The sequence below is a fragment of the Chinchilla lanigera genome, unplaced genomic scaffold (genome assembly GCF_000276665.1).
Source record: "Chinchilla lanigera isolate Chin_1 unplaced genomic scaffold, ChiLan1.0 scaffold00128, whole genome shotgun sequence".
Taxonomy (NCBI): Eukaryota; Metazoa; Chordata; class Mammalia; order Rodentia; family Chinchillidae; genus Chinchilla; species Chinchilla lanigera.
In genome coordinates this window covers 2,987,686-3,004,171 of record NW_004955529.1, presented here as the reverse complement: position 1 = coordinate 3,004,171, position 16,486 = coordinate 2,987,686, and the positions used below count along the sequence as shown (strand labels likewise).

Genomic DNA, 16,486 nt, shown 5'->3' with positions numbered 1-16,486 from the left:
AATTAAATTAAATAAAAGAGAATTTAAAAAATAGTCACTTAACAATTGTATGTACCTCACTTCAGCCTTTATCTGCCAATCCACCTATCAACAAATTTGGAAAAAAAAATTATAGAATCAGTACAGACATTCCCTGAAAACATAAAAGTAGAAATCCCATCAACCCATGTATAACTCTTTTGGCTATCTCCCTGAAGAGTTAAAAATTATATTTCATGGATCCTCTGGCTCTGATATGACCACCACCACCTGAGGGGATTTGGACTCAATAAGGCTTGGTGAGTTGTCTCGGCACCCGTATCTTCTGGCCTTACTCCTTGCTGCCACTGTGGGAAGTGTCCTTGGACTTAGGAAGCCTTGGTTGAGTTGTCTGGGAGCCCGGTTCCTCCCAACCTGTGCACTGTCACCATCCTGGGGAGGTTTCTTGTATTGGGAACACTTGGTTGGCTATCTGGGTGCCCTGGTCTTCTGCTTCCTCCCCACTGCCACTGCAGGAAGGGGCCTTGGACTCGGGAAGACTTGTTGAGCTGTCTGGGAGCCTGGGACGCCTATTTCCACCTCCTTCTGCCATCTCATGAATGAACCTGAGTCTCCAGAAACCTAGGAAGATTTGAAAATAACAAAAAAAAGAAGCAAAATGTAATCTTAAACAAACGCCATACCCAGAACAAATCCAGGTAACATCAGCATAGAAGAACATGGAAGTTACACACCTGAAATCTATTAAATGATAGCAGCTGAAGTAAAGAATAAACCTCATTAGGTTATAGAGGAAATCTGGGCTACAAGTGAGCTGAAAGCCAGCCTGAACTGCATAGTAAGACCCTGTCGCAGAAAGACAAGAAAAAATGAAAAAAAGAAAAAAGAACCAGAAAAGAACTACAGGCCAGTGTCCTTAATGAATGTAGATGCAAAAATTTTCAATAAAATACTAGCTAACACAATGCAGCAAATCATCAAGAAGATAGTACACCATGACCAAATGGGATACTTCCCAGGGATGTGGGGATGGTTCAGAGTATGCAAATCAATCAAATGTAATGCACCATATCAACAGAGTTAAACAAAAGAACCACATGATCACCTGAATAGATGGAGAAAAAGCTTTTGATAAAGTCCAACATGCATTCATGACAAAAACCCCTATGAAAATTGGCATAGATGGACTTTACCTTAATCTGATCAAAGCCATGTATGACAGTCCAACAGACAAAATCATAGTAAATGGAGAAAAACTGACTGCTTTCACTTTAAAATCAAGAGCAAGACAAGGATGTCCACTGTCACCACTCGTATTCAACATAGTTCTGGAGACACTGGCCAGAGCAATTAGACAAGAGAGAAATAGAAGGAATAAAGATCGGAAAGGAAGAAGTGAAATTATCTTTATTCAGAGGTGACATGATAGTCTATACAGAAGACCCCAAAAACTCATCTTAAAGACTCCTGGAATTAACCAACAAATTCAGTAGCATAGCTGGATACAAAATCAACACTCCCAAATCAATAGCATTCCTATACACAAACAATAAATATACTGAGAGAAATAAGGGAAACCATAATCTTCACAATAGCATTGGAAAACTGAAGTATTTAGGAATCAGTCTAACAAAGGAAGGCAAGGAACTCTTCAGTGAAAACCACAGTACCCTAAAAAAAGAGATTGAAGAGGATTTCAAAAAATGGAAAGATATTCCTTGCTCATGGATGGGAAGAACCAACATTGTGAAAATGGCCATACTCCCAAAATTGCTATACAGATTCAATGCAATTCCCATGAAAATAACACTGGTGTAAATCGCAAACCTAGAGAACACATTTGTAAACTTCATTTGGAACCAGAAGAGACCCAGAATAGCAAAAGCAATCTTGGGAAACAAAGGCAAAGCAGGAGGTTTCACAATCCCTGATTTGAAATTACTAGAAAGCTACTGTGATAAAATCAGCATGCTATTGGCAAAAAATAGACCTGAAGATCAATGGAATAGGCTAGAGGATACAGACACAACCACAGTGGTACTCAGCTGCCTTCTTTTTGACAAAGGGGCCCAATATGTTCACTGGAAGAAAGATAGTCTAATAATGGTGCTAGAAAAAATAGCTTTCCACAAGCTGAGGACTAAAATTAGACCCAAACCTTTATTTTGGTGCATGGCAGAAGGCAATATAACAAAAATGAAGTTAGTGGAGTGATACAATCACAAAGTCATGGAATTTTGATAGCTATCAGAAGCTAGAATAGTTAATGAACAGCTTTTTCTCTGATAAATGCTGACACATGTTTGTAGCTCAAAATAGTTAGATTTGGACTTATTTCCTCTGTAAAACTATAATAAGCATCAATGTCTCTAATTATAATTACTAAGTTTACAGTTATGTGTCACTAACGTAATAAGAGCATAATATACAAGGTAACAAAATGACATAATGTTTTATGAGAATGTCATCATAATGATAGTGCCTTAGTTATTTTACATAGTTTGGACAAAATACCTGACTCAGAAAACTTACAGAGAGAAATTGAATTTGATTTATTGTTTTAGAAGTTTAAGTCCATGCATAGTTGAGTAGCTCCATGGCAGTTCAACTCAGTGCAGTCAGGGATCAGGAGTAGGTAGGAGCAGGGGATAAGAACACACCCTTCAAGGTAACACGACCAATTACTTACCCCTTCCAAATGGGACCCACTTCTTAACAACAAGTCCAACAACGAATTTGTGAATAGACTCATTCACAGATGAATGTAACATCCCTGAGATCCAATCAACTTCCAAACACCCCACTCTGCACATAGATTTTTAGGAAAGGAGCAATCAAGTTTACATAAAAGAAATGTTGGTAAGTGTGTGTGTGTGTGTGTGTGTGTGTGTGTGTGTGTGTGTTAGACAGATTAATGAATAGTGATGCCATTTTCTGAAATACAGAATACTATTGAGTCGTCAGACTTTGATGGAGTAGATATGATAACTTTCTTTGTACATAAAAATATTGAATTTATTTAGATATTAAAGTGGAAATTTCAAAAAAAACCAATTGTATATATGAATCTGGAAATTAATGGAGAGAACTGGAGAGACATAAATTTACTTTTGGCCACGGATATACCTCAGCAACACAGCACCTGTCTGGCACATGTAAGGTTCTGAGCTCTATTCCTGGTATGAAAGAAATAAATTTGTCTTTGTAGAATTTTAATTAGTATATATGTTCACAGTATACAGTACACATATTCATCACAGAGAATTGGTATATATACATATTGTCCCTTGTTCCTTTCTACTTTGTTTCCATTTCTCTTCATCTCATCTCCCAGTAATTCAACATCATAGAAGAGGCATACAAAATGTCTGAATGATAATGTATATAGAATATTTATACATAAGAAAGAAGTGGTCCGGTCCAATGACTGAATCTGTTAGCTTCTCCAAACTAAGACTGAACATGGGAATGAGACCCAGTGACAGAAGCTGAGAAGGAATAGCTAATAAAGTAGAAGAGAAACCCAAAATGTTTAGTGATATAATGAACAAGAGAGGACTATTTTATTAAAGGGATCAATTATACGAAATTTTGCTAGTAGGTTTATGGAGATACATATATATATGTATTTATATATATGGTTGTATATATTTAGTGAACTTAGTTTCCATGGAATGCTAAGGACAAACATCTAAAATAGGTTTCAGAGAGGAAAAAGTATTTTAAAGGAGGTGGTATAATGATCTGCTGTGGATTACTGAGTAACTTTTTTCACTTGTGTTGTCCTTAAAGTAACTGATTTATGCCTGTATTAAACTTTATTTAATATTTAGCTTTATTAGATGTTAATAAGAGTAAAGAGAGATGAGGTAACAAATATAGGTAATTTTTTCAAAGAGTTTTGCTGCAAAAGTTGACAAAATGCATAAGTATGTAGAGGGAAAGATATTTTTAATTTTTCTAACAACAGGAATAAATACACTGAGAGTAGTTATTGCATAGTGATATAAGAAAAATTGATAATAGAAGAATGGGAGTTGCTTGTAATGGCTAGGTTCTTAAGCAGTGAAAAAATAAAATGATCCAGGCTTTGAGTTTAATTGTATCCCTAGAAAGGATTTATCCATGTTCTTATATCAGTGAATGTGGTCTTATTTGGAAATAGGGTCTTTAAATCTTTAAAACTGTTATCAATTTATTTATTTATTTATTTTGGTTTTTCTCTGGTGCCGGGAACCGAACTCACGACCTTGCGCTTGCCAGGCAGGCGCTTTGCCGCTGAGCTAAATCCCCAGCCCCTGTTATCAATTTAATAAGAGGTCATACTGGCCTTATGTTTTTCCCTAATCCAATTAGTAGCACCTTATAAAAGGAGGGATATTTGAATATGGAAGACAGACTAAGAGAGAATGAAATATGACAGTGGAGGAAGAGATTGAAATGGTGCAACTCTAAGCCAAATGATGATAAACTTGCAAGAAACTTCCAGAATATACAGTGGAGACACATAGAACATATACTTCTCTGAGACTCGAGAGGAAAAATTTCTTGTCCACAACCTCATTTTGGAATTCTTCTCTGCAACTATTTAATAATAAACTTACGATGTTTGAAATCACTCAGCTTGTGGTTGTTTGTTATGTTAGTTCTTGGAAATGAATATGCCCAATTATAAGAGTTAAACTAAGATATCAAAAAGAAGAGGTCATGTGCATAACAGGAATAAGGCATGCAAAAGAGGTGAAGATAGACATGGACTAGTGTATTCACTTGTGAAATACTCATTTTTCCATATTTGCCTTTCTTAGGTGAGAAGGGGAAAAAATTCAGATTTGAGAAGAGAAAAAAGCATGCATACTCATCTTTGAAACTAAAAGAATATTGAACAGAATATAGAAATGTAAAACTATTGAAACATTAAGATACCATATTTATCATCATAGATTTAATCTGAAACTAATCGTCTTTGTTACATGCATATTATTCCAAGACTCTTCTTGTAAAATTACAAGTGTACAGTAACAGGAGAGTTAGATTTACTTAATTCTTTTTTTGGCAAAGACGAGAAAAAGAACATTGATGTAACAGGAAGTATGTGGGGGTATTTTTGCAGATACACCATGAATCATTAAGAATCTAAGATAAAAATACAAGCAAAGCCATGAGTAAGGGATTCCTGTGACAATGAAAAGGTGGTAGAATTAATTATTGGTTTTACTGTGGTGAAGGGTGGAAAAAATGTTAGAGTAGTGGTGCTAAAGGTATCTGCAGTAGTAGTTAAATAGTGGACTGTTTGAAATTGAGATGGTGAGGAATGTATTTAAATCAAGTACTAAAGCAGGACTAAGACAATTCAACTGAAAAAGAGATCAAAGTTTTTAAATGTTAGATAGGAGAATGATTATACATGTGGTAAAGTCATCAGCAATTAAAGAAATGCACTAGTGCATGAAATGATAGCAAGACAAAGAGAAAACAATGGCAAATGAAAATTATCTGAGAATTAATGGGTAAATTAAAGAAAAAGTAATAGGTGATAAAATACAATGATAGAGCTGGGTGTGGTGGCACACCCCTGGAATCCCAGCACTCAGGCAGCTGAGGCAGGAGGATCATGTTATGTTTGAGCCCATCCTGGGCTACAAAGTGAGCTCAAGGCCAGCCTGAACTGCATAGCGAGACCCTGTCTCAAAAAGACAAAACAAATGTGATGATATAAAATTAAATCTTATATTTAAGATTATTTTATAAAGCAGTGCAAGAGAATGACCTGGAGGTGGCATTGAGGGAAAAAACCAAACACCTACTGCACTTCTAGGTCTAGAGGAAGGAGGAAATATGGGAAGGAAAATGGGACACAATGTAGAAGGCTACAAAATCAGAATATTTTGAGATAGAGCATGATTTAGGTAGAGAAAGAAGATTGGAGTATTGTTCAGATAGAAGGCTACGAAGGGTTTTGCTGATGACATTGAAGTCAAAGCATTACCATGTAATGGTGGACATAACTCTGAGGCCTTTGGGATGAAATATATAGGCAGCATCAAGCTAGAAATGCAATTATGAACAAGTGATTTGAGAAGTTCATTTTGGGGAAGTTCATTTTAACTTATAGGTAAAATTCATTCTTTTACTCTGAAACAACTGTACATTTATTGTTTTGAAATGTAACACACACTCACTGAAAAAAGCACATTTAAAGAAACATTATTTTAAAAGTTAAGAAATCATACTATTCTTTGTAGTAACTTTTTAGAATTTGCATTTCAGAATGTTAACTTTTCTAAATTTTCATTCTAATTTTCAGGTCATGCACATTCACGTTTTTCTTATAAAACACTATATGTCATTCAGCTGTTTCCATGAAACATTAATTTCATGTTTCTTATTTTTTGTAACATTTTATTAGGTAATATGATGATAAATGTCATTTTTGTAGGTAAAATTGTTGAATTATGGCAATTTCATATTAATAAGCAGTATACATTAGTATTGGCTGGTAGTTGAAAGTCAATATAGTTATGTTATGCTATTTAGTAATATTTTCAACAGTATTTTAAGATAAGATTGGCTCTTAAAAAGCAATAGTGAAGCATGTAACCACTAAAGACTCTAAAAATATTGTTGCTGACATTATTTTCAACATAATGGATCCTATAAAAAAATGAATCAATTGGGAGGCTGGGGATTTAGCTCAGAGGCACAGTGCCTGCCTGGGCAAGCACAACATCGTGAGTTCGATTTCTGGTACTGGAAAACAACAACAACAACAACAAGAAACAAAAAAAACCCCAAAAAATCAAAAAATCAAAAACAAAAACAAAACCAAAACCAATTTCACTCATTTTGATTGGATATAAGTCTTCTTATCAGAAAAATACAATGTTCTAACTTTTGTTATGCATAAAATTAAGTATTCCAACATTTTATAGTATACTAAAATCTTACTATAGCAATCTGCTTTACATCTGTAGTGTCATATACATTTTTCATAATTTTTAAACTTAGATATGATTATATAAATGTTGAGTCTCAGAAATATAAAATAGTGAAGATCACACAGCTACAGTATATTGTGGAACAGCATGAATTGTCTAAACCACAAAAAAATTATCTAATATATGATGGACATTACATATATATTTAAAATATGTAAATATATAGCTGAATTGAGCGTAATAGTCATTAGAAATACTAAAAAGTACTGTAAAGAGGACTTACAACCATGGAAGAGACATTTCCTCTGCTTACAGTTTGCCAGAAGTTCAGCATACTATGTTCACACCGGTGATGTAGAGGTATGACATCATAAAGAGATTGTGAAGTACAAAATTTAAGGGGAAACACAGTAGTTTCATTTTACTGTGGATGTGTTCAGATAGCCTCCAAAATCTTGTAATGAAAGATTCAGTTAATTATTTATTTATTTTACCTGATTATTTAGTAACTATTTATTTCATGTTATCTTACTTCACATTAGTTTTTAGTGTATATGCATGTACACAGGTGTATCTACATGCATGTGCTTTTATGATTATGAAAATGATATGAGATAAAAGACAAAAAGAATATCACAAATATCTCTCTTACAAAAGACTATAATTCAGGACATTTCCTTCACATTCAGGCTTTAAACCTAAATTATTGCATATGATTTTAATAATATTTTTCCAAAATAATTTGAATGTTTCATATTCTTTGGTAACAAAGCAAAATATCTGTTGTAGTGAGGGTTTAGAAGGGAAAAGATTTAATACCGGACATAAAATATATGGGATTATTTTGTAATATACCCAAAGAGTCAAATGCAAAAGAGTGTTAGAGATCTGTCCAAACACTAGACACCGCAAGAATTCTGTAAGGGACTGAATCCCATAACAATATCTTTCACAAGTCTAACTGAAGACCTAGAGCCCATGGCAATGACCTCTAAGAGTCCACCTGCAGCCTAGAGCCCATGACAATGTCTCATGAAGGCTGTATCGAGGTACTACACTGGGAAGGCCCAAAGGTCAGTGGTGGAAGCTAGGAAGTGTGTGCCAGCAGGGTGAGGGTCTGTGCCAGCAGGCTGAGGGATCTGCATCGAAGCCAGGAAGTGATGCTCAAGGTAAGGACAAAAGCTCCCCCAAAGAGAACAACAGCCATACTCAGTGATAGTGAAGACCTGAGCTGCTCTGATAATAAGAGCAGAGTTGGTATCAGGAAATTCAGCATGACCAGCTTTTCCAGGAGAATCAACAGCACAACATCTTCCCCTCCAGTTCTCTATTTATGTTGTTGGCAACATTCCTCAAGTGGGTCATCCACACCCAGCACCACACTGATTCAACTCAGCTGGGTATTACATGTTAACAATTAGTTAATCCACCACAATGTCTATTTAAATAACATTTGATGTAGGAAGAATGTGCCATCTCAAATTACAAACAATTGCTGCTATACAGAGAGCTATGCTACAACAAATTATCAATTGCTGCTTGGCAGAAAATTTGTAAGTGTGATTTTATTTCATTACAGAAAAGTAAACTCCTATGGCAGGTAATGACCTGCGCAGGGAAATGTTTCTTTTAATATATTCCATATAACATTTTTCATTGCAAATTTCTGGCTCCAGAAGAAGTAATTCATTAGAATTCATTAGTAACTCTCATTAAGTTTTTACCATTTTAAATTGAAAAGTACTACATTTTTAAACTAACATCCAATTGAATATTTTAGTAGTCCATATTTCATTTTATGAAATATATATGTATGCATATTATGACATGATAATGTATAACTTATGTAAACACATATTTCTAAACATAGTTTCTGGCAATCAGTATTTGTTACGGTTTGTTCCTGGATGTCTCCCAAAAGCCTCATGCAGTCATGGGGCAGGCTTCTAGAGTTTATGATTGATTCATGGTCCAATGTCAGGATTATGGGTGTGAGTGCTATATACGCTCTGGGGTGGGCAGTTTGCACACAATATAAGAGAGGGAAAGAGGCTACTTGCTGCTGCTCCTCCCTTTTTGCTCTTATTGCTTTTACTGTTTTCTGCCGCCATGAACTGTTGCCCTCAGTCATATACCACACTGCCTTGGAGTCAGCCAAGTACGGACTGAAATCTCCACAAACTGAGCTGAATAAACCTTTCCTTCCTTCAATTTGTGTGTCAGATAGTTTGTCTCAGCAGTGAGAGAAAAGTAACCAAGGCAATATTTTATCATTTTCTTTTACCTCATAAAATTGAGTATGGGAAAAAAAAAACATGTTTTCCTTTGCTTTGATTATATTAAAAGCAGAATATATTTATTGAAGGAATGAAAATTTCTGTCCGAGCGGGACAGAATGGAGCCCAAGTGGGTTGTCCAAGAACCTGTCTTTTCTAGGAACATTTATAGAGCAAAATCACGAGGTGAGGTGGGTCCAAGGTAGGGGAAAATGGGAAATCATAAGGTGGGCATGAAATGGGACAAAACGATGGTCAGCCAGTAAGATTGCAAGTATATTTATTCAGGTAAAATTGATTTAATTGGGATCAAATGAGGAAGTGAGTCACATAGCAGGTGGGCAGGAATACAGAACAGGGGCTTTTCCTGTTAAGGGTTAGATTAGTGACTTTTCAAGGTAAGTGCTACCTATTTAGACTATCAAGCCTTGATCTCCATCCCTACGGAGGTATGTCGGTGCATTTGTTTAATCTTTTGTTTGAGCTCAGGTTTGAAGAGGAAGTGCCTGTCTCTACACTACCAGTGGCTACCTTGGCAGTCAGGGCATGGCTTGGGGCCTTCTGAAAGCTAGTCCCTCTTAAGATGATTTGGCTTTTGATAGCAGTAACAGATGAACTTAGTCAGTGAGCTCTTCTTGGAGCCCAGAGAATCAGACTTAGGGTCTGTTTTTTGGGAGCTGCAACTAAGGCAGTCACTTTTTCGTATATTTGCTTTCTGTCCCTGATTTTCTCACAGTTCTGATTATAGAGTACTAAGGAGGCAGTTTTTACTAATGGATCAAGTGAGCTATCCAGAGGAAAATCTAACTTTTGTAGCTTTTTCCTAGTATCTGGGGCTGACTGTGTAATGAACTTATCTTTAAGAATAATTTGTTCCCCTACTGAAATAGGATCTAGGTACGTATGTTTTATCAATGCCTCTTATAAGTGGTCCAAGAAAGTTGAGGAGTGTTCCTTTTTTCTGATAAATAGCTGAAAATTGAAAATAACTGGAAGGCTTGGTTTTAGTCCTTCTTACACCTTCAAGAATACACACTTGAAAATGTTCCTTGCTCTAATATTCTGTCCAGATGATAGGCTGCAGGGATCTTGGGTAGGGACTGCTTAGGCTCTAGTGGGACCTGGCAGTTCCCCTGGATGTCTACATTCTAGCCTTCTAAAATTAATAATATTATATTTATATCAAAATACAATAGCAGCTGGTTATGCTGCCTATCTTTCATTAGTGGTCAATGTTTGATTTAAGAGTAACATTACCTCTTTCTAATCTAGCTTCTAGGTCTGAGTGAGCCCTCTAAAAACATCAATGTACTTATCAGGGTCATCTAAACACTTTCCAAGATCTAACTGTTTTAGGTCACTGAGAGAAAAGGGCACATGAAGTCTGGAAGTTCCAAATTGTCCATTTACTTCTTGTAAAGAATATTGTCCTTTAGGAGTCTACATAAACTCAGCTAAGGATAGTATAGCCTTTAAAGTCTGGGATACAGCTGGTCTAGAAGCCCCACCTTCTAGAAGGGTAAGTAGGGGAGACCTCAGATTCAGTAAAGGTGGATGAGGCTTTAATTAAGGCTGTCTTGTTTTCAGGCCCCCAATGTTGGGGAGGAGCAGTCTTAGGTTCCAGGATAGTGGGTACCTTAAGAGCTTGAGGTGTCTCATTTTCCTGTGATGCATATCTACATCTTGAAACTAAATAAACACTATTTTGTAATGCAAAGAAAATCTGAACATAAGGCATTTCTGCTCATTTCCTTCATTTTTAAATATCTTTCTAGTTGTAAGATACCATCACAGTTAATTCTTTCCTCTGCATTCAATTTTGGCTCTAGGGGGTAGGTAGGCCACACACATATGTGCAGAAAAATATTAAATGGCTCTTTTTCAACATGTAAGGGTCGAACATCTTCCAGTGTTTAATGATGCACTCTAAAGGAGTAAGAAACTTTGACTGTGAATAGCGCATGTCTGAAATACACAAAGAAACAGTTTGAGCATCACTTACCTGTGTCTGATTGATCTTTGTACCCTCAAGGCATCCCTCAAGTATATTCCACTCCAGAGCAGGTGGATGCCATCTGGAGAGAGCAGAAAACAGCATCTGACCGGCCTACCCGCCCTTGAACTCGTGTGCAGTTTTATCTTCCCAGAAAGCTCATGAACTGTGCACTTACTTCTATTGGACATTTATAAGCATAAGGTACAATTGACCTGGTGACAGGAATGTAAAAAGAAGGACACATAACTTTGCAATAAACTATTGCTTTTTTGTGAAAGGGCATATATATACATAAAGGTATGCTTATCAGGGTCAGAGCACTTTTCCTGCTTTGCTGTGAAAGAGATCACCTCTGGAGATAGATAAAAGAGACAATTGACCTGAGGACATTCACCCTGGGCTCTAGGGCAAAGAAATCTTCAAGGCACTTGCGTAATTCATCTAATTACCAAGACAACACTTTCTAGCAGCAGGACAAGACTATGTTTTATTTAAATTTTAAAGCTCACAGGTTAAACATATCTATCACGTAGCAGTCACATTTCAATATTGGTAAAGGCACATTGGTTAAGGCTGACAAGAATCTCTTTTTTAATCTTAGTTTGCATATGTAAGGCACAAATGTGAATGATTTCCATGCTAGCCATTGTGAAATGTAAATTGTTGCAAGCTGCCTCAGCCTAGTTTCTGAAGGGAGGGATAGTTAAGTGATTCAACTGAGAAACTTACGGAGAATTCTTAGAATTTAAGTACAATATGTCAGTGGAGATTTTTCAGTGGTTAGGAGCCAGTTTCCACTGAGGGACTTTTGGGTATCCTCCAGAGTGTAGCCTTAGCCATGACCCCTCACTTTTTCTCAGTTTCTTTTGGCTCACACAAGCAGAGATTGATCTTCAGAAAGGAATCCAGCTGTCTCTCTGGTCAACATTCCATCAGCCATTGGCTTGAATGGGGATTCACTAAAGAGATGCTGGGGAAACCTGTCCTCTATTTTAAGAGTGGCAGTTGGTCTAAGAACCTGCAACTAGCTGGCAGAGTAACCACTGTTTGTCAAAGTTCTATAAGGGATGATTAAAAGCCTGAACAAGGTTACCTAGCACTTTATGTTTATAGTAAAACTTTTAAAGTCCACAACTTATTATCAAGGTATTTTTCTAATACACATGAATGATAACTGGACCTAGGAGAAGAGGAAATGTTGGAGATCCTCCCTTAGACCAAAAGTATGTTGGTCCCATAAATGTGCTGCTTTTGGAGGTAGCTCTTTCTGGTGTCACCCAGAAGTCAGTTCTCTCCACTGTGTCTTTCGTTCAGCCTCCTGAGGGAGACTTGCCCAGAACACTAAGCCAGGACATGGCTTTTATTTGTGTTCTCCTGAATGGGCAATGTTCTGATGTCTCATCTGACGCAGAGATGTGGCATGTATTCCTACTCTTAAGGTGACTTCCCTGTCTTTGGCATTAGCAAATGCCCATTTTCTATCAGTTTAACTTAGTTGGAATGGTTTAGAGTTCTTTTTCCAATTTTACATGCCTCTAAAAAGGAAAGTACAAAAGTAGAAAGAGATTAACAGTAAGACCAGAGAAAGGAAACTGAAGCAGATCTAAAAAGGAAAGTACAAAAGTAGAAAGAGATTAACAGTAAGACCAGAGAAAGGAAACTGAAGCAGAACAGGAGGAAAGGAAACTGAAGCAGAACAGTATCAGAACAGGAGGAAAGGAAACTGAAGCAGAACAGTATCAACAGAACTCTTGATATTTTCTCAAGAGTGTACAGGAGGATCAGAGCCAGGCTGTCTCAGTGAAACCTGTCCTCCAAGTCTTAAGAATGGCCACCAATGTAATGTCTTCTTTAAAAAATGGTGCAAGGAGTACTGTGTTTTATTATATATGCAAGTATAATTTCTAAGTCTAAGCTAAATTTAAGAAGAACGATTTTACGAAGTTTATTTTAAAATCCAGCAGGGGGCATTCTAATGTTACTCTCTCTGGCACTATTGTTTAAAAAACTCAAGGAAAACCAGTAAATTTAGCAACTAGCTCAAAAGGAACATATGAAAGAAGAAAAGAGAAATAAAATGTCCCACTAAAGAAATGTCATAACCATATAACTTTCCCATGTTTTAACTTAGATTTATCAACATTTTAACAAAACTATGAGCTAAAGCATAAGCAATTACAAGCAATTGGCAAAGACATGACAAAATTTGAAGCATAAAAATTTCTTACCTAAATGAGTCTCAATCCAGAGTCTATGAAACAAAATCAAACTCTTATCTCCATCCAATGATCTTGGTGGAAGACCTCCAAATGATATATAGGAAAGAAATTCCCAACCTGAAAGATATCTGGGTCAAGTTCTGGTTCTCCAAAATTGAAGAATAGGGACAACAGAAGTTAAGAGGAAAATATATTTATTGAGGGAAAGAAGGCTTCTGTCTGAGAGAGGGACAGATGGGTCCCAAGTGGATCATACCTGCTTTGATTTTTAAAAGGGATATTATTTACAATATGTTAAATGAATCAGACATAACTTACCCACCTTTACCTTCTTTTCTATGTATCCTATCTACTCCAATATCTCCTTACCTAGTTTCTTTTCAAGCAAATCTTGAAAATATTTTAGTATGTATTTTCAAAAGAAAACATCCTTTGTTTTATTATGCATAATTTTCAGTATTTTTTCTATTTTAAAGTTTTAATTGACACAATATTTGGATATGTTAATAGAATAAACAATGATAATGTGCTATATGCATACAATGTGTATCAACAGATCAGAGTAATTATTTCCATTCTTTAAACATTTATCATTAGTTATGTGTTATGACACTTAAAGTTCTTCTCTTTAGTTATTTTTAATTCATACTATAATTTTGTAGACTATAGTTATCTCCATTGGGCAATATAATAACATACCTGATCTTCCCAGTATAACTGCATCTGGTACCCATCCCCAAGAGCTCATACATTCTCTGACTTTTTATCCTGTATTGAACATTATTCTACCTTTACCTGGAGATACAATCAAACTTCATTTTTTGTTTCCACAAATGAGTGAGAATATGTAGCATTTTCTCTTTTCTTTGTTTGTTTTTTCATTTTTCTTCCAGTACCAGCAATCGAATGCATGACCTTTTCTTGCCGGGCAGGCGCTTTGCCGCTGAGCTAAAGCCCAGCCGCTTTCTCTTTGTTTTTGTGCTCCAAATCAAACTCAGGACCTTGCACTTGTCAGTCAGGCACTGTGCCGCTGAGCTATATCTTGGGCAATATTTTCATTTCTGTGTCTGACAATTCATGTAGCATAATGGAATCCAATTTTATGCACATTACTGTAAGCAGGATTCCATTATTTTAATTGTACAATAATATTCACTTGTGTATATGTCTGACTTTATCAATAGATATGGTTTTGTGGTTTATCTTCTTTATTGTCAATAGTATTATAATCAAGATGCTAGTGCAAGTATCATTTTGTTACACTCTTTTACTTTCCTTTAGATATAACCTAGTAGTGGGGTTGCTTGATTATATTGTGATTTGATTTCTAGATTTTGGATATAACTCCATACTGATTTCCATAGCACTTTTACTCATTAACATCATCACCAACAGTGTATGAAAGTTTTTGTTTTCCCATATCCTTAATCAGCCTTTACAGTTTTTGGCCTTTTGATTACACTAATTCAATTTAGGTAGTGATGGTAACTCACTGTAATTTTTTTAAAGAAAATAGTACAAAAAAAAGAACAATGGCAAAATATAAGTAAAACAAAGCAAGGACATTAAAAATGATATTGGGTTTCAAACCAAATGATAAGGATTAACAGTGTTTGTTATATTACTTACTGTTATCTTCAGTGAAGTTGCTCATATTACCCGATGTTAGAAGATTGATCAAATCATTAAAGGGAATAAGAAAATAATAATTTACAAGAACATTAGGGACAATATATAGTTTCACTAGACAGGATTGTAGTAATTCACCAGTGGTTTTTATACTGCAAATTGTTGTCTTCACATAAATTGTTCAGATTACCAGATACAAGCATGCAAAATTGGCCAAAATATATAAAAATACTTTTAATCATTAACTGTTTGCCTCAATAAACCATCACACATCAGCAGTACAGTGATACCACCAAACTATATATATATGATACCTTAGTACTTTCTTTTTCTTCTTTCCCTCATCCCAGTTGTTCCTTCCTTTGAGTAATTTCTTTCCCTTTCCTGTTATCTATTGTACATTTTGGGTTTCATTTACCCTTTCATGTTCTCACACCAGGGACACAATGTGATGTTTACACATGTAAGTCTGATTTATTTCACTTATGAGTGTGATCTCTAGTTGCATCCATTTACCTATAAAAGCCTTGAATTCATCTTTTTTATGGCTAAGTAATACTCCATCATATAGAAATACCACATCTTTTTTATCCATTCCTCAGTTGATGAGCATTTGGGTTGTTCCCAAGATTTAGGTATAACAAATTGTGCTGCCATAAACATGGGTGTAAATATAGTGCTGTAGTATGATATTTTTAATTCTTCTGGGAAAATACCCAGAAGGAGAATAGATGGGTTAAGCGGAACTTCCAATCCTAGTTTTGTTAGGAATCTCCAAACTGATTTCCGTAGTGGTTTCACCAATCGACACTCCCACCAGTAGTGGAGTAGGGTTCCTTTCTCCCCACAGCCTCTCTAGCATTTATTTTTGGGTAATTTCTTGATGATAGCCATTCTTTCAGAGGTGAGATGGAATCTCAGTGTTGTTTTAATTTGTATTTCTTGAAACATTAATGATGTTGAACACTTTTTCATGTATTTAATCGTCATTAGTATGTCATCAATTAAGAAGTGTGTATTCATCTCAGATGCCAAGTTTTGCATTGGGTCCTTGAATTTGGGGGATCGATTTTCTAAACTCTTTATACGTCTTAGATAAAAGACCTTTATCTGAAGGGCAGTTGGCTAAAACTTTTCCCAATTCATGGGTTTACTTTTTATTCTATTGGTGACTTCTCTTGATGTGCAAAACTCTTCAAAAAGATGAGATCCCAGTTGTTGATTCTTTGAAGTATTTCTCGTGCAGTTTGGTTTTTGTTCATGGACTCTCTGTCTTTGAGATTTTTACCTACTTTCTCTTCCAATAGATTTAATGTTTCTGCTTTGATATTTAGATCTTTGATCCATTTTGACTTTAGTCTAAACTAATACATGGTGATAAACATGGGTCTAGTTTTAGTCTTTGACATGTGGAAAGCCAGTTTCTCCAGCACCATTTGTTTTCTTTTT

General features: G+C 35.7%; 1 protein-coding gene across 2 annotated transcripts in view; it reads right to left on the bottom strand.

The window, feature by feature from the left end:
* Cylc1 (cylicin, basic protein of sperm head cytoskeleton 1) overlaps positions 1 to 7,263 on the bottom strand; it is a 55,145-nt gene extending 47,882 nt beyond the window's left edge. Inside the window, exon 1 of one of the 2 annotated variants that reach the window (XM_005410077.2) lies at positions 7,201 to 7,263. In XM_005410077.2, coding sequence (XP_005410134.1) covers positions 7,201 to 7,217 — 17 coding nt within the window. In that variant the 5' untranslated portion in view covers positions 7,218 to 7,263. The remainder of the gene's footprint in view (positions 1 to 7,200) is intronic. The other variant, XM_005410078.1, reaches the window with a different exon arrangement.
* Positions 7,264 to 16,486: the final 9,223 nt, after the last annotated feature.